Genomic DNA, 27,650 nt, shown 5'->3' with positions numbered 1-27,650 from the left:
CCTTTGACAGCTTCCATTACTCTGTTTGTTAACCATGCAGGCTTTTTTCTATACCTATTTGTGCCTTTCCTAACCTGCGGTATATATTTTTTCTGAGCTTCTAGGATTGTAGTTTTAAATAGCCTCCAAGCTTCCCCAATGGTTTTGACCCTTTCTACTTTTCCTTTCAGTTTCTTCCTCACATGTCCCCTCATTTCAGAGAAGTTACCCCTTTTAAAGTTAAAAGTAGTTGTGTCAGCCTTTTTGGGCAACTCCCTATTTATACAAATGTTGAACTCAATAACATTAAAATCACTGTTCCCAAGCGGTACAATCACTTTTACATCTCTCACCAGGTCTTGGGTGTTACTTAGGACCAAATCCAGGATCTCCTGTCCCCTGGTAGGTTCTGTGACCATCTGTTCCATAGCGCAGTCATTGAGAGTGTCTAGAAACTGAGGAGAGGCGGGGCAATGGGGTAGGGAACTGGTTGGGTACCCAGGTCGCTCTGGGTCTCACCAGCTTTTGGAGTCTTTTTAGGGGGCTTTCTTGACATTTCTGGACTCCTCCACATTTGACAAGGGTCCACCAGATCCTCGGGAGTAGGAACTGGAAGCAGAAGACTTAAACTGAGCCTCCCCCCCCCCCCCACTGGGGCACAAACAGCGAGTGAAGGTTTCAGTTCGTCTTGAAGCAGAAGCTCCGAAGGACCAGCTGTGGGAGTTCGCGGCTGGAAAGCTACATCAAACCCCAAATAGCCTCCACACCTCGCCACAAATCATTCTGGCGAAGACCCTGTGAATAACCTTTCTTCTATTTATACTTGTCAAACTCGGAAAAGGATACTTGATTGCCCCTATAAATCTCTCCCAGAGGCAAAGGGAGGGGGAAGACTCCCACGGTGGGCGGCAAGGCAGAGTATCGGGAATGTTACTGCATCAAACACAAAGGGGCAAAATAGCACTTTGAAATCTTCTATCTGCTATCTGGGAAATATTGTTACAGAGACTTATTTCTCGCTTAAAGAACTTTGTTGGAATTATGGAAAGGGAAACAGGCTCTGGTGGAGCTAAAATGGCGGCGGGCTGTAGTTTCTTTGCCTGCGTAGTTACACAGTGAATGTTGTTCTGCTGTGTCTGCTGAAGAGCGAGATGGCTTTGTTGGCTGCATTTGAGGAGAGAGATTGCTTGACAGATGGAAATATAGTGATGTTCTCAGACAACTATTGGGACTGCTTAAAAAGCCAATCGACAGAAAAAATTACAACTGCTGTTCTGGAAGCCTTGGGAGAGTTTTGGGAATGCTTCGGAGAGGAAATCACAGAGGTACAAAATCAGATGACATCAGACATTATAAAGGTAAAGGTAAAGGTTCCCTTGCTCGAAAGCCAGTCGAATCCGACTCCAGGGTTGCGGTGCTCATCTCCGTTGAGCCAGCGCTGTCCGAAGACGTTTCCATGGTCATGTGGCCGGCATGACTAAACACCAAGGCGCACAGAACGCTGTTACCTTCCCACCGAAGTGGTACCTATTTATCTACTTGCAATGTCTTGCTTTCAAACTGCTAGGTTGGCAGGAGCTGGAACTAGAGACGGGAGCTCACTCCGTCATGCGGCACACTCGGGTCTCGAACTGCTGAACTACCGACCTTCCACAGCCTGCAGTTCAGCGTCTTAACCACTTGAGCCACCGCAGCTCCTTCAGACATTATACAAGAGGGAAAATGACGGGACCTGTTTCAACGTTCAACATCTATAATGAGAGATTTACTCAGCTACTGCTTTGATGGGCTGGTTGGATATAATGTAGCCGATGCAGGATTCAAAACACAAGGCTGTTTGTTTTTGTACACAGGCAGGCCAGAAGAGGATGGGACATTCAAAAATCAAAGACACAAAAGAACAACAATTTTGATGAGACATTTTCAAAGAAAGCAAGAGAAACTCAAACTTTAGAAATAAGTGGAAGCAGCACTTTTTGACAGTCTGCATGGCTTTAATTGGCTGAAGGGATAAAGATCTACGAAAACTGGAACTCTTTAAGCTGTTGAGAACTGTTTACTTTGTGTTTCTTCACCTGATTTACATTGTAATTTGATACCCAATTGATTTATAAATATAACCTGAAGCAAAGTATTTTCAGTTTTTGCATTGTCTTGACTGACTAATGAAAGCTATAAAATATGGACTTTTAATCTGAAACAATTTACTCTCTGTATTTGTAATGTCCTAATTGAAGGAGGATGAAAAGATATGGGCAGTCTGAATTTTTAGAGAGGAATTGCAGGGAAACTATAATTAATAAAATGTGCATGGATTTAACTATTTTGAGAGAGAAGACCAGATGTTACAGGATAAGGTGAAAGCTATATGGCCTTGTTAGTGTGAGAGCTGGATTGCAGGGAAAATATAACATTATGTTTAGGCCTGCTTGTTAACGAGATTTTGAAAACTAACAGTGTTAAAAATGTGAAAGAATATTTAAAGGGACTAGATGGTTAACTTAGAAGAAATATGCCTGTTTCTTATGCCTGTTTCTTTTCTGTTGTTTTTATATTGATATAAAATAGATTAATAATAGTATAGTATTGATAAAATGAAATATAGTAGATAGAATATTGATGAATTAGTTTTATAACGGGAATAGATGCTTGATTTAAAATATTGATTAGTTTTATAACGGGAATAGATGCTTGATTTAATAGTATATGTTACTGAATACAAATTAAAATAAGGGGGGAATGGGAATCTGTATACAACATGATGATGTGAGCAAGATATTTGGCTAGCTATTTTTAAATGTATGGCTCTTTTCTATGTAACTTGCTAAAAAACAATAAACTTTGCCCAATTTGGGCAAGTCAAAAAAAGAGAGAAAGAAACTCAATCTCTTTTTCCCGACTTGAACAAATTTTGACCCAATCAATGTGTGGGTAGTTAAAATCACCTATTACAACACAGTTATTTCGTCTAGCCGCTATCTTTAATTCATTCATCATTTTATAATCCTCCTCTATCTTTTGATCTGGTGGGCGATAAACTCCCAGTGCTAAGCTTTTATTTGGGCCCACTATTTCAACCCATAGCATTTCCAGAAGCGAATACAATTCTCTTACCCTCTCAATCTTACTGGACTGTATACCCTCTCTGACATACAGAGCCACCCCACCTCCAACCCTTCCCCCCATCCTTCCGATATAATTTATAACCAGGAATCACTGTATCCCACTGATTTTCCTCATCCCACCAAGTGTCTGAAATACTCACAATGTCTATTTTCCCCCCCAACACCAAGCATTCCAACTCCCTGATTTTACCTTGGACATTTCTAGCATTTGTATATAAACATCTATAGTTTCCCATGCATGTTAAGCCCACAACCTTCCTCCTGCTGACTCGAGACCTTGCCAGGCAGTCCATATCATTAGCCACAGTCTCAGTGGACAATTCTAATCCATTTCCTTGTAGAAAAATATCAGCTACCACTTCATCTCTTCGAGATGAGCCATCCCAAACCAGAGACTTTTCATTTCCTGTCGGCTTTCCCCCAATATTCAGTTTAAAAACTGCTCTGCCACCGTTTTGATTTTAAGCACCTTTTTGATTTTAAGCGCCAGCAGCCTGTTTCCTTCTTGGGACAAGTGGAGACTGTCTGGTATGGGAGAGCAAAGTCCTTTAGCATCCCCCATTAACCATAGTGATGCCCCTCCCGAGGCCACAGCACGTGAAACTTGTCTCCTTCCTAGAACACTCAATTCCGTGCTCGTTTATCAAACTATCACTTTTGCTGGCATGTTCTCTCTTGCCAACTGCACAGCAGTTTTTAAATTGTTCTGTAAAGTCTCTATGTACTGGATCATGCTCCCAGGATCACCTGACGATTCTCCTTTGCATCCTTCCCTGGGTCCCACTGAAATGTTGAATGAGGCCATTGGTTTCTGGATGGTACAGGGTTGAGGTTATATGCACTACCCCACAAAGTTTCCACAGTCTCCACATTATGGCTGACATGAATGATGTTCCCATATCAGAGGTTATTTCAGTTGGGAAGCCTAGTCTGCAAAATATATTTATCTTTTTTTTTAATAATCTTTTTATTAGTTTTCACAAAAAGTTTAACAAATTAATCATACATATCAATGAAAATACACCATGCAGTTAATAGTAAGTTAATCAAATAATCACCTCTCTATTATATTTTTTTACCTAATCAGTTTTTCAAATCGCGCAATTCATACTTCTCTGTATAGCTCCCACAATTATTTCTCACATACTATCTAAATTAGCATATTAATAATTCCCTATAAATATGTAATTTTTTGCCTTCCCAAAGAGCTAAATTTACCGTTATCCATATCTACTCTTTTATAAAAATCATTTATGAGCCAATTCATTACGAGAAATTTAATAGTTTAAATCCTATCTAGGTCTAAATATTGCCACGCCGTCTCAAAGTGTTTCCTAATAATAATTCATAACCCATCTCCAACTCACTTATAACATTATAAATGCAAAAAACAATTCTAAACAATAAACAAACTACAATCACATTGTACTGTCCTTCTAAACTAAAATCAAAACAAATGGCACTATCACAAGGAAGCATCATATTATAAAGAATCTTAACTGTTCTCTCTGTAGCCTTATCTTTATTATTTCCTGTTAAATAAAATAAAAAGAGAGAAAACTAACGAAAAAATACCAAACTACAACAAATATAAAACAAATATACCTAAGATCTCAGCCGCTTTCCTTCCTGATTCTGCTAATCAACATATCATAAAATCCACCACCTTATTATAACAATTAATTATTACCTTTCTATACTACCAAAAACAAACCCATACCTACTGTTTCCTTATTACCTATCAATATATTACTCATGCCTTATAACCCAAAAACAGAAACTTCTACCAATTAAAGATAAATTTTCAGTCCCTAAACACCTTCTTCCCTAATTCAATTCAATCTAAACCTATGCAAAAAAATCTCAGCAATATCCATTCCCTTCATAAGAAGCCATTGTTGCCAAATAGAAAAAATATTTTCTACTCCAGATCACAATCTTGACCCAAATTCTTTCTCCAGCTTTCCGTTACTTCCAACTTCTTCTCAATCTGTAATCTGTGTCTTAAATTTTTGTACTCATGTGATCTTAAATTCAGACTTTCCTTTTGCTTTTTGCTTTTCCATAATCCATCTGTCTTTCTTTTGTAGGTTTTAGAGTCCTTTCCAAAGTCTCTTAGCTTCTGTCTTTTTCTTACAACAATTTTTCTAAGACATCCTCTTCTCTTTTCTGTTTTCTTCTTTAATCTTAATACTTCTTTTCCATTCTGTCCTTCGTAAGTATCCATTTCCTTCACAACACTCTGTGTAGTTGAAAGCTTCCTGACCGCTGGCTCCATCTCCTGGCAATCATCCTGTATTACAACTGGCTCTAATACATGGCAATTAGGCTCTTCGTTGCTTTCTACATTGGCTTGTTCATCCTGTGATCCCTTAAACAAATCTTTACCAGCGTTTTCCACTGCTTGTTTAATTGTTTTTGACAAAAATTGTTTAAATTGATCATAAGTGAGTTCTCCTACAAGCATATCCAAATCCAGCTCTTCTTCTTCCTCTGTCGCCGCCATTTTCTCTTTCTTCCCAGAGTAATACTTTAAACTTTAAATACCTCAATGGTCATCTAACATCCAATAATTTTAGTTGTTCTATAATTCAATCTTTTGGCTAGTAATGTTCCATAAACCGGCTTTTCCTTTCTCCTTTCTTGCCCTTTCTCCACTGCAATCATTTCCCCCCCAGTCATTCCGTAGCCACTTTTCCCAGTACTTTAGGGGTAATTGAAGGGTATTTGGCTCAAAATTGTTTTTGTCTTGACATGAAAAAACGCGAAAGAATATGCTGATGTGTACTTGCCGACTAGTGAAGTTAAAAACAGACGGTTGGTTGCCGCTTAGGGAAGCATGAAACCATGCTTCCTCCCGTCTTCACTCTTGCTTCTGGGGCAGCACCTCGACACACCCGTGATTGCCATCGACAGGATTCGCTGTGAAAGAGCCCCCTGCAACTTCCCCTCCCTCCAGGACGTGAAGCGAGCCCCCCCGAATGCTCGGAGGGCCTCAAAAAAGCGAAAAAGGAAGCGGGCTTCTCAGGAGCGTCCCGAGAAGACGCCCGCTCGCAGTGCCGTTCCGCGCACGCGCCTCTGCAAAATATATTTATCAAAGCATCAGCTACCACAGTAGTGTCCATACTGGATAGTGCTATTGCTTCTGGATATTTTGTTGCATAAGCCATAATAGTAAGAATATATTTGTTCCTTCTCCGAGTTACTCTGAGCAAAGGACCCACCAAGTCATTGCCTATTCGCCAAAAGGGCTACTCTATGAATGGCACTGGCTGTAAAAAGGCTTGGGTTTTATCTTTCTGTTTTCCTATCTTTTGGAAGATATCACGTCGTGCAATATTTAGCCACATTCTGTCCAATTTTTGGCCAGTAGAAATTTTGAGTCAGCTGGTTATTTGTTCTGCTAACCCCCATGTGATCTACAAATGGGCTGGCATGTGTCACTCTTAGTAAATCCATCCTGTATTTTTGTAGCACTACTAGCTGCTTGTGTGGGTCACATGCCGCTTATCCCCTTTTCTTGAGAGACTCATATAATATTGCCCTCTCTACGTATGAATCTCATCAGGTGTTCAGGTATTAGATTTTGGGAAGGTTTGCATTAGCTAATTCTCTTAAGGACTGTAATGCGTCATTTTGTTAGTGTTCACCAACGAATTCAGCTGATTCCCTTTTCCCAGTTGGAATCATGTGCATCCTGATTTTTAATTTCCTCCTCAAAAGTGTCATTAATTTGGAAGGTTTCACAATATGGCAAGATTTCTTGAGCTCCTGTTCCTTGTTCTTGGTTAGGTGCCCTTTTCTGCAGTCTGATTTGGCAACAAGTTGTCACATTCACCCTGGCTACATGTTTTGCCAGGTCATTCCCCAACATTGCTGGAGCTGGGATTTCTTCAAGCACCACTACCTCCCATTCCAGTCTTAACAACGTACATTTACTTTAGCCACAGGCACTGGGAAAGCAGGTCCTCCCAGTCCTTTAATTATGTTCCACCGGTGGCACTGGTCCCCGGATAAAATAGCCAAATGTTATTCGAACGCATCTAAAAATTGTTGGAAGTGCAAAAACAATGTGGGCACCTTCTATCATATGTGGTGGAGATGCCCCAAGTCTCAACAATACTGGCAGAAGGTACATAAGATGTTAATAGACATGTATAAAATGGAAATAACTTTTAGACCAGAAATGTTCTTGTTGAATGTAATGCCAGATAAGTTGAAAAATGAAGAAAAATATGTTATAGGATTTATTCTCACGGCAGCACGTATTTTATTTGCCAAAAATTGGAAAGTTGAGAGGATACCGTCACGAAAAGAACTAATTATTAAACTACAGGAGGTAGTCGAAATAGATAAATTGACTACAATCTTAGAAAATAAGAATATGGACATATTTACCAATAGATGGAGAATGTTTTATAAATGGATAAATGAAAACAAGATATAAATCGAGATACTGATGACTCTGTAGAGATACTGGGAAATGTAACAATGTGTATGCATGGTGTAATGCATAAGAAATCTGTAATAAATATATTTATAAAAAAAAAAATTATGCCCCCCCCTTAACTAGGCTTTTAGGTCTGAACAAGTGAGGTTTGACACTAACCTCAGACTCTGAATTTCTCCATGCTAATAAACGCAGTTCATCGAATGCAACTGGTTCACTGTAATCATGATCCATGCCTTCCTCTGGTGTTAATACTACACATACTCGAGCCTGCAGCATGTGGCTCTCTGCTTTTGCCCGTCAGCCACTGTTTTAACAACCGGTTTAGTTTACTTACCACCTGAGCATACGTCTCCAGGTTTCTTTCTCAAGCTCCTAAACTCTTTTATGCTACATTCTGGGGTCACTCCAAACCTTTGCTTTGCTCTGCTCACTCTTTAAATCAAAATTGCTTACTTCCTCATCCTCCATTTTACTGTACATTTCATTCAAACCTCCAGAGATTCGTGATCTTATGTATGCCATTCTCTCATCATCAGGGATGCTGAAGTCCAGGCAGGCTCTCTCAGAAATAACTAAGTACGCCTCCAGACTGTCTCCTTTCTGAAATCTGGGTATTCTTTTCATATCTTCCCTCAGGTTCCTGGACCCTAGGAGCTATATGAACTCTCCCCAGTTCGAATGATCTCATTCTTAATCTCTGAATTTCTAATTCCATTTCTTTTTCCTCTTTTTTAGCTGCTCTTTTGACTAATTCAAGTTCTCTCTTGATTTTACATATTTCTATATTATCTGATTCCTTTCCAACCTCCTTGTTACTTCTTGAGTTTCTGGAAGCACCAGTTTCTGAAGCAGCAGGCTTCATTTTCTTGGGAGGCATTTTTGTGACAATTCCCTACAATTTACCCTTTCTGTTACCTCAGGAGTGTCAAATCTTCTTCCCCAACCTGTTTGTTATGTTCTTTACAATTTAAGTCTTTATTATAGCTCCTCCTTGCTTTTACCAGAAATTCTCATCTCAGGAGGGCGAATCCTTTCTGCCAACCTGTTTTTCCATTTTTTAAAGGATTCAGTTTATGCGTTACCTAAAACTTTTACCTCAAGAGGGCAATTTTTCCCCAACTTGTTTATCCCCTTTTTAAACTGCCTAAGAGTCTGTTTACTGCATCTCTTTATGTGTTATCTAAAATGTTTATCTCTGAACAGTCTAAACCCTCAGTTCCCCTCCACAACTTAAAAAAGAAAACTAATAAGCACTTTACTAAAGAATCACAAAAAACAATGAGAAATGATTTGGACAATAAGAATTACAATGAATTTCCATCAGTACTTGGAAAAACAGAACTCACAAGTCAACCAAAGTTTCAAATTGGAAGTATCTCACTGCTTAAATCTAAAAATGCTAGTTAATTAGATTTTAAAACCTTCCAGTCTCCTATCTAATTTTATTGACATCGCCTATGATTTTTCCACTGATAAGCTTGTATCAATTCTCAGAAAGATTGAGGGCACAGATGTTATATAAAGACACAGCCATTGATTTAGAACAGTGAAAACCCTTAATTATTGTAAGCCGCCTTGAACCAAGAAAAAAGGCAGGATCTGTGTTTTAGTAAATAAATTAATTACTGCCACTTCTGTTTTGAAGTGGTTTCAAGAACTGGTTTCAAGAAGTGCCAATCACCAAACTACTTTTACACAGCATATTACCAATAACACAACGAATACTGAAGAAAGTAAAATTCATAAATCTCTAAGAAGCAGAAACTATTGCTTGAATACTAAGAATCAGAAAGGAACTAGTTCTACTTACCCAACTCTGAAAACATCAGCTAGTTTTAAAAACGCAGAGTTGATCAGAATTGGGAATGGATATTTCTGAAAGAGTCTGGGGAAACGAACAACAGCTTCACATTGCTCCCCCAGTTTACCAGATCGGAGTCCTGAGAAAAGAAATAGTATTAGCACTTAATGATCCTAAACCATTTGCACAGAAGCGTTTCCTTTAATGGTCAACTCATTTGATTTTAGGTCTCAAGTCAGGCCACATAAAATTATTTCTAATCCATAGAAGCAAGTAAGATGATGCAGGCCTAGACAATGACATACAGAATGTAAGAGTGCACAGTATTTTAATATCTTGTAAAACATTAGGTGGATATGCAAGAAATTTAGATAGCACCACATTGTTCTTTTAAAAAACCCACAGAGTACAATTCATCTATTATAGCAGTTCTCCAAGTTCCACTGAGGACCTACTATCTACTTGTCACTTCCTCCAAACCAAGCCATGATATCAGTATCTTCCCATATAGACAGCACTCTGGTACTTGTTTGAGATGTAGGGAGCTCCTTTCTACTAAAAATGATGGCACTGTTCTCTACTAACACTTACTGTGCTCAGTAGGTTCATTACAAAAGAAAAACCCACCTCGCCCCTCACACGTAAGCATAATCTTGGATTGCAATGTTTTCAATTTTTTTTTGCTGTCAAGTCACACTCAATTTATAGCAACCCTGCAGGGTTTTCAAGGCAAGAGATGAATAGATGATGATTTGCTATTGCCTGCCTCTGCGTAGTGACCCTGGACTTCCCTGACGGTCTCCCATCCAAATACTAACCAGGGCCATCACTGATTAGTTTCCAAGATGATGAGATCTGGCTAGGCTGAACTATCTAGACCAGCCCTTTCTAGGACAGAGGTTTCTAGCAGTGACTGCAGGGTGACATTATGCCTACAAAGAGGTTGCTTAAAACAAGGTTAAAAGTATACATAAAGACTGAGAGTGTATTAGAAAACAAGTATCATCCAGGCACAAAAATCAGAGCTGAGAGCTAAGGGAATTAGATAAGTATATGGAGCAGAGGTCCATCAGTGGCTATTAGCCACAAGGTATAGATAGGGAATCTGGGGCAAGTGATGCTGTCATCTTGGTGCTTGGGGGGAGTCAACAGTGGGAGGGCTTCTAATGTCCTGGCCCCACTGGTGGACCTCCTGATGGCACTGGTATTTCTGGCCACTGTGTGATACAGAGTGTTGGACTGGATGGGCCTTTGGCCTGATCCAACATTGGCATCTCTTATGTTCTTATATGTTTAAGTAACAAACTTGGGTTTGCTGTTGTTTAGAGTTTGAAACAATGATCAAAGTATAAGTGTTACAATGTAATTCTGTCTGTTTTTGTGTAAAGCATGTCCAGAGTGAAATAATGAACACATTTCTAAACATTTGCAATAAGAGCTCATTTTCTTTGCTTCCCCCTGCCCTGAAATAACTGCTTAGTGAATAACAAAGCACCCTACTCCCTTCTGACATTTATGCAGACCTGAATATACAAAACTCATGTGGGACAGGAGGGGGATTACATAAGATTGAGTTAACCACACAACCAGTAAGTATGGGGAACTTTGTGTTTAATGGTATTAACATTTGGCCAATTTTCTTTCCAAGGGAAAAGATCAACAGATTCAAAATTGTACCCAAAAATTACTAATTGTATCCCAAAGGTGAGAAACTGGGGGAACATTCATCATTTATTCCTATGGGAAGCAAGACATTTGTTCTCATGTATTCCTTTTCTCTGCTCCCCCAAGAAGAAATTGCTTAGTGAATTACATAGCACCAAATTCTCTTTTGACATTTAGGGTTTTCTGTCAAGAAAAAAAATGGCTTGATATGCTGGGCCTTTAACAGCAGTGCGACATCCAGAGACCAGAAAACAGAGCTTTTCCGAAAGGAATAACCATTACCACCTGCTACTGTCTGCAAATCAACATGCACTACAAGTCACACTTATGGCCATGGAAGGAAAATCAGCAACGTATTGCTAATCATTCTTCAGAAACTTGTCATTCATCTTTGCTTCCTCCAACCCACCATAATACAATTTTATTAGGGAAATTATACTTATATTATACCTGCACTAATTGTAATCACCTCTGTTTATGATCCACTACCTATCACTTTTTATAGATAGATACACACATACATACATGCACACCAGTCAGCTCCCTAAGTATGCACGGATTGAGAGTGGATTCCAGCCAGTAAAAAGCAGGAAAACAAATACAAAAGAGTGAAGGAGATGGGGAAATTGACCAAACCCCTTAGAGCTGACTGAATCCTGCAGCAAATTTGGATGAGATATCCTAATCGCTTATTTCCCTCCCTCTCTCTCTCTCTCTGTGTCCTTCTTCGGGGGCCCCACCTTAAGACTCAAGTTATGGAAGCTACACTTGGTAGTTCTGGCTAGTCTTCGGCTGCAACCTCATAGTGAACGTCAAGCGAACTCAGTTCGCTGTTTAACTTGTGATCTGCTGGCATCACTCAGGAACCTCTTCTCGACTTAACAACCAAAACCAACCCAGATGTGCGATGGGAGAATCCCAGTCCCAGGAATTCTCAACGAACTCAGTCCTCCTGACACACAAACCACTTCCACAGAACATTTGGCGCTTCCAAGCAAAGGGGCGGAGCTTTCAAGCCGTCATGACAACACCATCGGCGCATGCGTAAAATGCTCGTTTTCTCACCATACCTTTATCCAATTCCATGAGAGCAGAGTTAGCGTCTAACTCCTGCTCCCCATAGCCAGCATCAGCCAAGAAAGATTTGGAAGAGGACGCCATGCCGCCCTGTTTTAACCAGAGGTTTCGGATGAGGGAACGGATGATGACTACTTGTGAGCGCCTACTCTCTCCTTCCCGTCTCCAGCACGAAAAACTGCGCATGTGCAAGCGCCATTCTATTCGGAGCGCCTGCGCATTCCCGTACACACTTGTTTGATGCGCGTGCGTGTTGTTAGGAGGGAGGAAGATGGAGAGACGCGCCGCCAGAGTTGTAGGCGGGTTCATGCTAATTTCATTGCCCGACGGAAGAGATGTGGGTGTGGCCCGGCCATGTTTTTGGGGAGAAGAGGCCAATGGGAAAACAGAAGAGGTGTGGTCTTGTGCGCGGCTGTCCAATGGCCATGTGAGTGAGCTTTGGCGGGTACTTCGGCTTGGCGGGAGTTTGCTTTAGGATATCGGAGATCGCCGTTCGGTTACCGGTGGGTCTCGTGCGCGTAGTGAACGGCATTTGGTGGGTACTTGAACTGTTTGTCGCGGCCGCCGTCATCCTCATGCTGTGTCGCTCCCTCATAAGCCGCTCCCGAGCCGGACCGCATGGTGAGTGCTATCGGGGGCAGGGGGGCTTCTTCTCTTCCTCCTCCTCTCTCGGAGCCACTTTCTCTCCGTTTAATCCTTTTCCATTTGTTTTTTCCGTCAGCGATACAGATGGATATTTTCTCTCTTATTTATTCTTTTTGCGGCCCTATGAGGTGGGTTAGGTCTGGATCCCTCTCGCCTTTCCCCCCGCCTTGATTCTTACTGGCTAAACCTCCCCCCCCCCCTTTTTTGACTAGCTAGAAAATTTTAGTTGCGGCAACGTATTAACAACCCCTTGATGGATTTTTACTCTTGTGTTTAAATTGACTTACAGTCTTGGCACTGAGTGTTTCAGAAGGGGTGGGGGAAATAATGGGGTTCATGTGAATGAGCAGTTAAATCTAGCGGAAACAAATATTCCCGAAACCTTGGTACTTTTTGAGGAGTAAAAGCGGCCTGTAGTAAAACCTGTTCAAAATGGAGGAGGGCCCCCCGCCATCACCAGTACTTGGATGATCCCATTGCTGTTGCAGCCCCACTGGTCAAAAGCCTAAATACCGTCATAGTGAAAAACCTATACTATTCATTTAGGGCAATTTTACTAATTGCCATTCAGTGCTAAAATTATAATCTGTATAGGAAGTACACCTGTATAATGTTGTACCAAGAGCACATACAAAGGTTTGACAACTAGTACATGAGCAGAAACACTTTTCATTTTCCTTTAGTATTCAGATGTAGGCTGGTTACTGATGTTGAAGGATATAAATGGGGGTGGTGTAATTTTATTATTCTTAACGTTTTAGACTGCCTCTTTATTTGGATGCACCAGATGATTTGCAGAGTAAAAAAATCTGTCCAACAAACTCTGAAACATAACTAATTTACAATCAGTAAAATATAGTAGTAGCTAATATAGTGTAAACTAACAAAAACACTCAACTGCTACTTAAAATCAAATTGAAACCAACACCAGAGGACAAAAGGGGGAGAGTTAATCAAACACCAACCGATTGACTTTAAAGCAAGCTGAAGTGCTGCTCTTACACACGTGTGCCTAGGTGTCGTGTGGGGAGCATTTATAATGCAGGTCAAATACATGTACTGTGAATGCACTTTCTGCTGTGCTGTGGAGACTACTTCTTAACAATCAATGGTACTGAAAAGCAGATATAATTGGGGGGTGAGAGGCTGCAGCCCGTCTGCTGTTAGAGAAGAAGTTATTGTGCCCATCTGCCATTTTACTTGGTTTAACAGAAGATTTGTTCGCCTTTTTCTTGAAGAAGAGATTGAATTTGTACCCCGCCCTTCACTACCTGAAGGAGTCTCAGAGCAGTTTACAATTGCTTTCCTTTCCCTTCCCCATAACAGACACCTGTGAGGTAGTTGGGGCTGAGAGAGCTCTCTTGAGAACTGCCGTTGAGAGAACACCTCTGAGAGAATTTATGACTGACCCAAGGTCATGCCAGGAGCTGCATGTGGAGAAGTGGGGAATCAAACCCGGTTCTCCCAAATTAGAGTCTGTGCTTCTAACCAATACAGCAAACTGGCTCTTATTGCTGGGGATAACGTCTATATTACAGAAATAATAGGCCATTTAAAAATAGTAGTCATAGGCCCCGGTCACATGGGAGGATTTGCCCCGCAAAACAGACGGGTTGAGGGCAGATTAAACTGGTGGGATTGCCAACATCTGGCAAGCGTCGCACACCCGCCCCCAACCCGTCCCTTCTGGCCGAAAACGCAGATTTAAAAGATACCAGCAAAACACTACTACCTACTTGGAAACGCGCAGCACGGGCAGCCGTGTGATCGCCGACGCGCCCATATCCCGCGGTATGCGAGGCCCTGCCACACTGCGCATGCACACAGCTACCTCGCCTCTCCCTTCGTCCCATTGTTTCCCCCTTGGCATGTGATCGTGGCGGAGAGCAAATGCGGTTCGGCTTGGGGGATCTGTCTGATCCTGATGCAGCGCTTCAATTTGCTGCGCCTCTAAAAAGCCGCACTTCTGCCACGGCTTTTCTGCTAGTGTGACCGGGGACATTGATGCTAGATACTGGCTGTTGAAGGACTTTTAATTCACAATATTTTATGCACTTTGGTAAGTAACGTAATTGAGTGTACAGTACAGTTCGCTATACAGTAAAACTTTAACACAAGTATTTGCTGTGATGTTTTGTAAAGTTGCTTTCAACAGAATTTGTGAAAAAGGAAATGATTAAAACATAAAATTCAGAATGATCTCCTTCATTTTTTAGGTCTGCTGCCACAGTTTTCCCTATACCATGTCTTAAATCATTATGAGTGTGCTAGATCAGATGACTATCTTTCCTATGGAGAAATGGAAATGCCAGTTCCTCCTTTTGGCTGCACCTTTTCAACTGGTAAGGGTAGGGGCTCAGCTGTCAATTGTCTTTTCTTTAGAGTGAGGATGACATACACTTATAGATAATGACTAGTCTCTTTCATAAATAATTTAGGATGAACAAAGAGTAAGATGTGGTATATATTAAGAATGTACTACTGCCATCTGAAGGGATGGGTGTTGTGACTTTGACACAGTGGGTACAATGTTAGGTGTTGCAGAAGGACAAATGTGATTCAGTATGTGCTTGAATTCTGTCAAATGGAATACGGACACCTGGCATGTGGTCTCACATAAGGAATGAACTGCTGAATTACTGTATGAAGCAAACTGAATTATAATTAACAAATAATCCACCAAATACAAATATCTAAGTTAAACAAACATATCTTTTGGTTTTGTAAAACTCCTTACATTTTTAATTACTATAGACAAGATCAAATAGCATACCATCAAATAGATGTAAAATATTGTTACTGGAATTCAGAGTGTGGTGCCATATCTTACGTACTTAAGTTATTATGTTTAATTTCTACCCTGCTTTCATGGCTCTGTTGATTCAGTCTCATGACTTTGCATTCTGTAAATCCATTATGTTTATATATTGTTAAACTTTATGATTTGCAGTGCAGCCCTAAACAGAGTTAACGGCTTCCGATTACTTAGAAAGATATAACTTGTACTTAGAATTGCATTGTGAAGTGTATTGTAACCTTTTTATTAACATGTCAAATATATAAATATTAAACTTTAAAATGTGTTTTTAAAGACTTACAGATTTTACTGACTTTCCCCCCAGCTCCTGAATTGCAGCATATACTTGCTGTTGCAAATGAAGAGGGATTTGTTAGGCTGTATGATACCCAAACACAAGCAAGTGACAAGCAGATTTTTAGAGGTAAATGGAACCCTTGGTCGAGATGTGAAATGTGTCTAATAAAGGACCAATATTAAAACCCTAGTTTAAACTTAAGATACAAAAATACATGTATTTATTAGAAAAGCAGTTAAAAACAAATAAAGGACCAATGAAAGCCTCGTTGGAAAGTTCAAGTGGCCTGAACACAAGGGCCAATACAAATGACCTGATGTGAAATGTGATATGAATTATTGGATACAAGCAATTGCAATGAGATATGTTTTGATTGTTGGCCATTTAAAATAACTAGCAGTTTGTGCAACCAAAAACTCAACACACGCACATACATTGTTAATCAAACTATGGCTTGAGTTTACCCTGTAGATTAGAATTACAAACCATGGTTTTTGCAAGTCATTTGCATTGTGCCAAATCATTGTTGGGCCTTATGCCTGAGCCATGCAGAATTTGCATTCCTATTTGCCTGCCTGTGATGGGAGAGCTCTAAGCGGCCTTTGCCAGCCAATGCTCAGCTGATTGGTGGATGGAAATGGGGGCCAAAGGAGGGATGCAGTTGTCCTGGGGAGAAAAATCAAAAAGAAAAATAAACCTACTTACAGGAAGATAACAATTGCTAAAGCTACCGCAGCTCTAGGAATCATTAGGAACTCTATAGTCAGAACTTCCTATAAGTAGATGCTTATTTTTCTTTCTTTTCTTTTTTTTATAACTTTATGTTTTATTACATTTTCCAAAAAATAAATAACAATTCTAACAATAGAAACAAAACACTTTTCTTACAAACATTTCCAATGAAACAGTAACAGATTCAAAAACATTTGATCTATAATCCTCAAGTTAGTAAAATACAAAGTCTACATATTTTTCCAGTAAGGCACTAACATTATCCGTCTTATTAGTTATATAATCAAAAAATACAAACCATTTTTTCAAAAAACCTTTTTGTGTAGGGTTTTCTGCTGCTAGGATTTGCAAAGCTAGCTTATCCATTGCTATGATATCCCATAACTTTACAAACCATTGATTAATAGTAGGTATTTTTTCTGTTTTCCAAAGTTGTGCCAAAATCGTTTTTTGCAGCTATTAACATCAGTGCTACAAGCTCTCTTTTTGTTCTTGACAAAGGTGAATTGTCCCAATGGTTAAGCAATATTCCCTACAGGGTTTTAGGGATTTGTACGCCCAATATTTCTTCTATTTTTCCAATGATCTTATTTTTCTTTTTAATTTGTCTCCTAGGATGTTGCCCACCCCCACAACCCTGCTGTCAGTTGCTAATGCCTACTGAAAGTATGTGTAAAAAATGGCTTTCTCATCAGGCTCCAAACTTTCTGCCTTCCTAGTCTTAGATGTGATTCTTCCCCTAGCCAGTATGTAATAGAAATGCACTGTGAGAAAATAATACTCAACTGGTAAAGAATATCAATATATTGTGCCCCAAATTTTAACAAATTGTAACAATCTTATTTATAACATATATAGACATGTATGTATATAACACATATATCAACCAAACAATATAACTATTCGAACCATGAAGTCTTGAGACCAAAAGTCTTATATGAAGTTGACACCTTAAATAAAGACTCTTGCAACATCAACAACATGGTATGTTACAGTACTATCTACTGTAATCGACAAGTCCTTGATTTCATCTGGTGTAATACTGAAGATTTATGTTGAAATTCCACGATTGTCGGACTTCTGATAAAGGTCTGTTTCAAAATTATCTTCTTCAAGAATCATAAATCTCATTCAGTAATTTTTTAGTCTGGAATCAAGAAGTCAAGCTTCAGGTTGATCTCAACAAGATTCTCTAATGCCCTAGACAAAAGCAACTGCTAATGGAACACCGTTATTCTATCTTAAAACCAGAAAGTTACTGAATGCATATGTATGTGTTATGTATGTACATTTGACTATATATGTTATGAATATAATTGTTACAATTAGTTAAAATTTGGGGCACAATATATTGATATTCTTAGTTGAATATTATTTTCTCACGTTGTGTTTCTATTACATAGTTATATTTCACCATGGTCCCTTCTTGTGTAGCTTCCTCTAGCCAGTGTCATCTACATTTTTATAGCATTGAATGGCTCTGCACTAGGGTGGTGACTCATACTGACTTGCTTCACAGCTCTCCTTTTGCAGACCAGAAAGGAGCACTGTACAGCCTCTGTGACTGTAAAGAGTGCAAACCCCACAATTAATCCTATGGGGTTATAAATTTAGGTACCAAACTCCAGGGGTGGAAGGCATTTTACCATGCCACATCTTATTCTAGTTCATAAGCTGGGTGAAGGAAATGGCTGCCATTTTGGTCTGCAGCTACAGTAGCTAGAACAAATGAATTCTTTCATTTTCTTTTCAGAATGGCAAGCTCACTCCAATGCTGTTTTTGATCTGACCTGGGTGCCCAGTGAACACAAAATTGTAAGTAACCTTAGCATAACCTATTAATACTGTTGGTCTTTTTCACGAAGTCCATTAACAGAGGTGACACTGGGGTTTATCCCCTTTTGTACTTTGGCAAGACCACTAGTATCTCTGATAGCTTCAGACATAGGAAAAGTTGATGTTTCAATCTTAAGTCTGTCTTCTGGTGCATTGCATATACACCTGTCACTACTGTAGTCTGCTTCATGTATTTGTAGCATCCTTTGGGCTTCAGAAGCTTACCCTATTAATAAGAAAATTATTAAGGTGCCAGTGGGACCTTTTTGTCACTACTACTGCAAAAGGAAAAGAAGAAAAACTTTTGCATTTATTTTCCTGAAGGTTACTGTTTCAGGAGATCAAACAGCTAAAGTGTGGGATGTAAGGACTGCTGAGCTCTTGGGAGTGTGCAGAGGACATCAGTGCAGCCTCAAGTCAGTTGCTTTTTCCAAATTTGAGAGAGGTAAATATTTACATTTATACTTCCCTTTGTTTTTGCGGTGTATCCCTAGTGCATACTATTTAAGATGAAACAGTTGCTTGGAAAAACATGCAGCAGTGTCTGAAAATTTCTTCTTACATCCTTGACCTCCTATGAATAGATACTACACTATATTGGACATTCATCTTGTTTCATACATGGCTGCCCAGTTTTTTGATCCATCTCCTATCTGGGACTGATATCACAGTGCGCTATAGTGCAGTATACCAGCTTTTCTTAATGCCCAGCAGCCAACCACAGACATGCAGTAGTATCCATGCACAGAACCTCTTGCCCCTTCAGCAGTTTACTTGCCTTCCCGAGCTCCTCACAGCAAGGAGAGTTGCCATTGCATTTCCCTCACAAATGCCCATGATCCCAAGCTGACTCCCTGTCACATGGCATAGTGCCCTACTTTCCTGACCTGTTGCCTTCTGGATGCCAGCAGGCCCTTGGCATCTATCCATCCTTTTACCTTCAAAAGGGCTTAAATTGCCAATGTGTGTGCTGGAGTTAAAGTTTGTATGGAAGCCCCATTTGACTCCCTTCTACATGATCACATCAAAGACGGCTACTTCCTGTACAGCTGCCTCCCTTTAGGAGGGGTTCTTGTACTCCTTACTTCCACCCTCTGGAGGTGGGGAGTCCCCTTCTTTCACAGCAGCACGGCTTTAAGAATTCTCCAAAAGTCTCTCCCTCTAATTTGACCGAGTTCTTGACACCATCATTCTTCCTCCCCTGCTTTTTCCCCCTTTCCTTTGATCATTTCCTGCAAAATAGCCTTTGAGTAGGTCGTAAAGGAGAGAACTGATGCCAGTGCAAGGCACAACAAGTTCAGCTTTAATAAAACAGATTAGGATGAAAGTCTGCTTCTTAAAGTTTTCATGATGGAATGTTTTTATGAATGAATTGAATGGGTATGTAGATGTAGCTGTTTCAAACATCAGCAACTGTATAATAAAATATGGCCTAGCTAAAGGTTTCCCTTGCTCGAAATCCGGTCGAATCCACCTCTAGGGATGAGCCGAAGAGCCAGCGCTGTTTGAAGATGTTTCCATGGTCATGTGGCCAGCATGACTAGACGCCGAGGTGCATGGAACGCTGTTACCTTCCCACCGAAGTGGTACCTATTTATCTACTTGCAATTTCTTGCTTTCGAACTGCTAGGTTGGCAGGAGCTGGGACCAGAGACGGGAGCTCACTCCATCTTGCGGCACTCGGGTCTTGAACTGCTGAACTACCAACCTTCTGGTCTGCAGTTCAGCGTCTTAACAACTTGAGCCACCGCAGCCCCCTAAATATGGCCTGAGTGCACCATAAATTCTCTCTTGTTTCATTCCTTCCTATGTGTGATGATAGCACTGATTATGCTGATTCAAAGCATCTCATACATGCAGGCCTCATGGGAGTGCTCATGCTGATCCCTGTTGGTATAAACATATAAACAGAAGTACATGGACCAGCAGAATCAGCACGATTTATTCGTACTAAACCCTTGTATGAGCAACAACATGTATGAGACGGCTGTATAGTAAAACAATAAAAGCCAAACAGCAGTCTCACAAACAAATGGCAAATACCATAAAGGGAACCAAAAAAGCAGCCACTTCAGTAGCCAGCTAAAAGACAGTCTTCTTCTGCTATCGGAAGATTTCAATGATGGTGGGAAGGGGAGGGTATTTCAAAGCCCATGGGCAATCACTTTTTTTTAAAAAAACTGTTTTTGTTTCAAGCCCCGCTCCCCGATGGCCTCCAGAAGTGAATTGAGTGGGCACAAGGGTGTGTAGCCTAGGCAGGATAGTTGAGGAGGGTGGCTTATATGGGGGGGGGCATACACTGCATATTTTTAAAACAGCATGAGTGATTTGGGGCAACAGCAAGCTACTTTCAGTTTGTCACCCCTCCCCCATCCCTTTAAAATAATCACAGAGCAATACATTGAAATAGATTGTCTTAGAATTTGGTACAGTCTGTTTGGGTTTGTGGGCTGAGGATGCCTGGAGGAGATTTTACACAAAGTGAGTAAAGAACAGCTTCATCAGCAATATGGTTCTACAATGTGCTGTTTGTTTAATCCTTATTGCATATATTTTATAGCTGTGTTCTGTACTGGAGGAAGAGATGGAAATATCATGGTTTGGGACACTCGATGCAGTAAGAAAGGTACGAATCTGGGGGGAGTTGCTGTGGCTCAGTGGCAGAGCATCTGCTTGGCATGCAAAAGGTCCCAGGTTCAATCCCCAGCATCTCCATTTAAAAGAACCAGGTAGCAGGTGATGGGAAAGACCTCATCCTGAGGCCCTGGAAAGCCACAGCCAGTCTGAGTACTGACCTTGATGGACCCAGGGTCTGATTCAGTATAAGGAAGCTTCGTGTATTCATGTGACCATCACTTGCCCCCAATTTTTATCCTGAGATAGGTTATGCGAAAATGTATCAGCCCAAGATTAGTCTATGAGTTTTCTGCTTCAGTGTGAATCTGAACCTGGGTCAGCTTGGCTTGATTTCAACTCTTGTCTTTATAGCACTGATGTAGATATCCCACCTTTTTTTCACACTGATAAGTGAGTAATCTTCAGACTTTTTGTCTAGTAACAATCACAAATTGATGAAATCAGATTATTGGGAAGGGCCTTTCCTGTCTTTCCCTTTCCTGCTGCATGACTGTGCATGATAGTCTGAGAGTGGGAGGGCCCAGATGACATTTGGCCAGGCAGGCTGATTGAAGAACTTGTCTCTGTATATCAGTTATGTCCATATCTGGAAGGAACAGCAGTGCAGGGAACAGTGCTTCAGTACTGCTTTCTGAAACTACCTTTCAGATGGGTTTTACAGACAAGTGAAGCAAATAAGCGGAGCCCACAACATAATGGACAAGCATATGCCATCCAAACTGAAGAAGAAGAAACAGACTGGGAGAGGACTGGCTCCTTCAGTGGTAAGGATTTGAAGCTGAAGCAAGTTTAAGGTCATCTTCTGCAAAAGGAAGTTAACTTTTAAAGTTTTTTCCCCCTTCAATGGCAGTCTCAGCAGGTTGAGATCTGCCTTACAATGAATATAAACCGTAGACATCATAAAATTCTGGAAAGAAATAAATGAGCAAATTTGGTCTGATAAGCCTATGTGAGCTTCAAGCAATACCCCTCCAGGAGGTTGGCCTGCAAGCAACGGTCGGTGTTTCAAAAGTGTGTTAGGCCTTCATTCATTCTGGCACACAAACTTCTTGTCCATCACCTTTCTCATAGGTGCTTGCCTTTTCGCACACATGCACGCACATATACATCCCTTAAAAAAACCCACACACCCACAGAGAGTGCAATCACATGCCTGACAATGCAAAAGGAAACTTCCTTTTTTGTATGCATGCACATGAGCACACAGTGTTTTTCTCTTTAAAAACCCATCCTTTCCTGTCCCCACATTTTGATTTCTAGCTTCAGAAGTTAACCTTGCCATACTTTTTTATTTGTTTTGGTTTTGTATTTAACCTGGTTGAGCCTAGTACCCTTGCAGCAATGTTAGCAATTGTTTTTATAGAGGCAAACACCTATGAGAAAGGTGACGGACAAGAAGTTTGTGTGCCAGACTGAATGAAGGCCTAACACACTTTTGAAACACCGACCTTTGCTTGCAGGCCAGCCTCCTGGAGGGCTATTGCTTGAAGCTCACATAGGCTTTATCAGACCAACTTTGCTCATTTATTTTTGTCCAGAATTTTATCATGTCTATAGTTTATATTCATTTGCTTCCATGCAATCTCAACCTTTCTGGTTTGCGGGGGAAATACATGGAGTGGTGGCTGTGGCTTGGTGGCAGAACCTCAACTTGGCATGCAGAAAGTCCAGCTTCAGTCCTTTGCCTCTTTAGTTAATAGGATCAAGTAGTTGAAGATCTGGAGGAATTTTGCCTAGAGCGCCATTGCCAGTCAAAGTACACAATACTGGCATTGATACACCAGCAGTCTGTCTCCGCTTCGTGGATTCAATAATATCTTATATTCTGAAACCTTAAACTGTACAATAACTTTGGTGGATATGTAGTGTGTGTAGGGGGTAGTTTGGGTGTTTTGTTGTAATTAAACAACTTGGAATCATCTCTGTGCCTTATTGTATACTAGTAACAGTTACTTACATAAAGCAGTTGTATTTTCTTGGTGCTACCATTCCTGAGATCATTAAACCATAGCTGATTGTGAATGGGATGGCTAATGGAGTAGAGATATCCACTGAAGGTGTCAAAAGAGGATACTCAAGATGAATGTGCAGTTAAGGAAATTAGTCGTGAAGCTGCTTCAATAATGGGTTCACTCTTGTTCATATTTTTTCCTCTTTAGGATTTCCAGCAGAGTGTGACAGTGGTGGTACTTCAAGATGAACACACCTTAATTTCTGCAGGAGCAGTTGATGGGTAAGGAGAGGTGACTTGTGCCTGCTCATTCAGTCTCACTTGACAGAAGGCGATGGTGAGCACATCAGTTTCTAGCTCCTGTTCTACCTTGACTGAAATGAATTAGCTCAAGAGGGACTGCTGGGGTGCTCCAATAGTGGCTATGGCGTACTAGAACTTTCCCCAGCATATGGTAATAGGTTGGCAGGTGAATCCAGGACATGCTACCTGCCTAAAGCAATGTGGGGAGGGAGGGCAGGGACAATACAGATGGCTGAGCCAGCATTTGATTTGTTGATACACATGGCTATTCATTGTAAAGCCTTGCTTTCTTTGCAGTTGGGGAGTTCGTTGCAAGTCTCTTGTTTTTTAGTACTGTATCTAATTTTGCCCTGTTGTTTTTTGCGTTTACCAGTTAAATGAAGCCTCTATCTTTCCACCAAGATTAGCTGTGTCGTTTTGTACAAGCTTAGCAACCTTATACAGTACTTTGTGTAATCTGTCCACAAGAAATGCTGAGAAGCTGCTTACACTGAATCAAGTAGAAAGCATAATTTTTTTGATGGGCAAAATTAGCTTAGCTGTCACATCAGATCAAGTCTCGGTTGTCTTAAAAGGCCAATGGTTTTTATACCAAAGTCCTCAGTGCAATAGTTCTGAATGTGCTGGCAAAGGGCCTGTAATACCTGATATTTCTTGCCATCCAATCATTCACTGTTGTTGAATGGCTGTTTTTAGTATCCTTTTGCTAAAAGCATGTTCTGCTGATTCCATTCTCCTTTGTGTAAAGGATAATGAACTATAGTGTTGGATCTAAAATAATCTGTCTATTCAATTTAGGGTAATCAAAGTGTGGGACCTGCGCAAGAGCTATACTACGTATCGGCAGGATCCAGTGCCATCCAGGTCTTTCAGTTATCCTGGGACCAGCACTCGTAAACTTGGTATGTTTTTACAGTGCCCTTAAAGGGACGGAGTAGGTGCCCACATCGCATCTGTAGCCAGAAGCAGGTCCTATCAGCTATAGCTGCTCCTAGAGAAAAGTGATCTGGCTACTGTTGTACATGTCTTTGTAACCTTTTAATTGGGACTGCCCAGGAATCTCAATTGATTCACGATGTGTCTTCTTGTTTGTTGGCGTGAAGAAGCCACAGGGAGCATACACTTGCACTGAAAGAGCTGCACTGGCTTCCATTTAGTTTTGGGATATAATTAATCTAGCAGAGCGCTTCCAGCCATCCAAAAATGGCAATCCTAGTTCAAAGCTGGATCACATGGGAATGGAACAAAACTCTCTAGGGACCAAAGCTGTGGTTAATGCTGAAGAGCTGATGACCTGAACAGGGTTTTTTTTGTTCTGTCCCCCACCCTGTTTAATTCCCTGTATGTCACCTGCTCAGAACATCACTACCTCCAATCACTCTTCCAAAATATTTTTGTCTAGTCTCCTCATTCTCAGACTGCTCATTTGCTTTAACCAGTATCCTAAATTATGGGTATCCGACCTGTGACTTGGGTTTTGCAAAATGGCACAATCTGCAGGGGTTGGTAGCATTTCTGGGCGGGAGCCCCTGGTTCTGGCATACTCCTAGTTGCCTCTGTCTAGTGTTGCCATACAGCCTGGTACTCAGGTCAGTACACTAGAGGCAGAACTGCCCTAAGGTCCATATTTGTTTGTGTGCACTGCTGCATGAGTACTCAGGTGTGCAGCAGAGCAGTTGCATCTTACATTTTAGGCTTGATTTGGAGCACACATACCAAAAATGTTAACTACAATGGCCCTGCCTGTTAGACTTTAATGAAAGTGGATTAAGGGTTGAAAGCTGCTTCAGTCTCACCTCCATAGAAAATACAGCACTAGTCCTGACTGTATAAGGCTGTATAACTCTCAGTCCTAATACTCTACATTAACCATATACTGGCAAAATATCTAATTTTTTTTTAAAATCTGCAACAAGCCCTGGGTTGAAGTCTAGGAAGCCAACTGTCTCTTCCCCCTCTAAAATCCAATACAATGCATGGCTTCTGCCATCAGTTGTAATTCTTGTTTCTTATTTTGCAATAATTAAAGATGTAACTGAGCAGACACTGTGGCTCAGTGGTAAAGCACCCCCTTTGCATGCAGAAGGTTGCAGGTTCTGGTCTTGGCACTTCCAATTAAAGAATCTCATATAGCAGAGGCTGGGGAGGTTGCAGAAGTTTAGAAGGAGCTGCTGTTTTCATATTGAGAAAAGCCAGCTCCATATAAAACCTTATCTCTTTTCTAGGTTATTCTAGTCTTGTTTTGGATTCCACTGGTACCAGCCTCTTTGCTAATTGCACTGATGACATTATATATATGTTCAATATGTCAAGTCTGAAGGACACTCCAGGTAAGGATACTGATGGGGAAAAGTTTATCAGCAACCTGCCTTAAACTTTGGGGGGGGGGGGCTGGTATGCACATTGGTGTATGTGCATGTGTGTCTGTGTAGCACCTGGAGCAGGTAGGTCTACCTTAGAAATATGCATTTGTAAACAGCTTCTTCAGTGATAACATTAGAAGCTTTCAGCATTCACTGATCATTCTTCATATGCTGCTTATCTTCAGCTTAAATTCAAACCAAGAAAAGTTTGCACTTTTAATATTTTGTCTTGACACAGAAATGAAATGGAAACAAACCTTGCGTAGGAAACAATCTAATATATTTAACAAATGCTCTAGATGCTGCTGCACCATCAACAAATAAAACCTTTTTTTAATTAACAATTTTTCAGAAACAAATAAAACCTACTCCATTTGATTTGATTTATTAGATTTCTATCCTGCCCTCCTGGCCAAAGCCAGCTCAGAGCGGCTTACATAAAACACCTACAATTTTTACAATACACATAAAATAGATTAGGAACAACATATACCAATTAAACAGTGCTAAAACCATAAATATAATAAAGTGCTAGTATCAATAATTTTGTAATTTTACAGTGGTAGTTGTTATGCAGTTTGTAGTCAGCCCTCTAGTCTTCTTAGGTCATCTTAGACAGCTGGCTCCCCCGGGCTTCTTTTAAAGCCCCGGGGGGGGGGGGGGAACAGGGCTCTCCCATTTGTGCTGTCAGTTGTTAGTGGTGGTGGCGGCTCCAAAAGCCTGGTAGAAGAGCTCCATTTTACAGGCCCTGCGGATCTGCAAAAGGTCCTGCAGGGCCCTGATCTCTTCTGGGAGCTCATTCCACCAGAGTGAAGCTGCCACAGTGAAAGCCCTGGCCCTGGTTGTTACTAGCCTGTCCTCCTTAAGGCTTGGAAGGGCCAGCCTGTTCTGAACCCTGATCGCAGTGCTCTCTGGGGTATATGTGGGGAAAGCCGGTCCCTAGGGTATGTAGGTCCATGGCCATAAAGGGCTTTAAAGGTAAGAACCAGCACCTTGAAACAAATCTGGTATGCTATAGGCAGCCAGTACAATGCCTTTAGCACGGGATGGATGTGCTCCCGAATAAGGAGTCCCATCAATAGCCTGGCCGCGGCATTCTGCACCAGCTGCAGCTTCTGGATTTGAGACAAGGGCAGCCCCATGTAGAGGGCATTACAGTAATCCAATCTCAAGGTGACCATTGCATGGATCACTGTTGCCAAATAGTTGTGTTCGAGAAAGGGAACCAACTGCCTGATCAGCTGAAGATGGTAAAAGGCCAATTTGGCAGTGGCTGCTACCTGGGCCTCCATTGTTAGGGAGGCGTTTAGGAGCACTCCCGAACTCCTAACCTCTGGTGCTGGCACCAGAGGTGCCCCATCGAAAGTCGGGAGCAGGATCCCTAATCTCAGGACCTTCGGATTCAGTTTCAGCCGGCTCAGCCTAAGCCAACCAGCCACGGCCTGTAATGCCTGGTCTAGATCTTCCGGTTTGGCGTCGGACTGACCACCCAACAACAGATAGAGCTGGGTGTCATCCGCATACTGGTGACATCCCAGCCCCTGCTTCCGGGCAATGTTTAAGTGTTTTAGCAAATCCATAATCAGTCTACTGGTGACTGAGCTTGGGGCAAGTGGCGTTGCAGTGGCCCTCATCAGTCAACCCCCAGCCAGCAATGACAAGCCTGGGCAATACGCCCTGAGACATGGAAAAGGCTGGAAGGGCAGGCTGAGGAGGAGGCAGCCCAAGCATGGGGTGGTGGGTTGGAGCCGGGAGCAGCTCATCCAGAGCATAAGACAGCCAGGCTGTAGCAGCCAAGGGCGGGGTGGGCCCAGAAGATGCCCAGGGATAGGCGGTGGGGGTGGGACCCAAAGGTTGAGCCAGCACCCGAAGGCTGGGCCAGCCGGTTCAGACCAACCCCTGCAGTTCCAGGAGGAATGGCAGGGGGGGAAGCCACCCAGTGGGTAGGGTGCAGGGTTGATGGGATTGGCAGGAGGGGAAAGACAAAA

The 27,650-nt window shown here is 41.3% G+C and overlaps 2 protein-coding genes across 2 annotated transcripts in view; one reads left to right on the top strand and one right to left on the bottom strand.

Annotated features, from left to right (window-relative positions):
* The window catches only part of INTS7 (integrator complex subunit 7), a 76,568-nt gene extending 64,384 nt beyond the window's left edge, over positions 1–12,184 (bottom strand). The window contains exons 1-2 of the mRNA XM_015427622.1: positions 12,094–12,184; positions 9,368–9,497 (exon numbers count right to left, since the gene is read on the bottom strand). Coding sequence (XP_015283108.1) covers positions 9,368–9,497; positions 12,094–12,184 — 221 coding nt within the window. The remainder of the gene's footprint in view (positions 1–9,367; positions 9,498–12,093) is intronic.
* A 466-nt stretch (positions 12,185–12,650) lies between these two features.
* The window catches only part of DTL (denticleless E3 ubiquitin protein ligase homolog), a 35,849-nt gene continuing 20,849 nt past the window's right edge, over positions 12,651–27,650 (top strand). The window contains exons 1-10 of the mRNA XM_015427615.1: positions 12,651–12,721; positions 14,962–15,087; positions 15,868–15,966; positions 18,326–18,387; positions 18,733–18,853; positions 20,969–21,034; positions 21,694–21,809; positions 23,205–23,278; positions 24,098–24,201; positions 25,525–25,629. Of these exons, the coding sequence (XP_015283101.1) occupies positions 12,676–12,721; positions 14,962–15,087; positions 15,868–15,966; positions 18,326–18,387; positions 18,733–18,853; positions 20,969–21,034; positions 21,694–21,809; positions 23,205–23,278; positions 24,098–24,201; positions 25,525–25,629 (919 nt within the window). The 5' untranslated portion in view covers positions 12,651–12,675. The remainder of the gene's footprint in view (positions 12,722–14,961; positions 15,088–15,867; positions 15,967–18,325; positions 18,388–18,732; positions 18,854–20,968; positions 21,035–21,693; positions 21,810–23,204; positions 23,279–24,097; positions 24,202–25,524; positions 25,630–27,650) is intronic.

This window comes from Gekko japonicus, unplaced genomic scaffold (genome assembly GCF_001447785.1).
Source record: "Gekko japonicus isolate JY-2015 unplaced genomic scaffold, Gekko_japonicus_V1.1 scaffold45, whole genome shotgun sequence".
Lineage (NCBI taxonomy): Eukaryota > Metazoa > Chordata > Lepidosauria > Squamata > Gekkonidae > Gekko > Gekko japonicus.
This window is presented reverse-complemented; position numbering and strand designations above follow the sequence as displayed.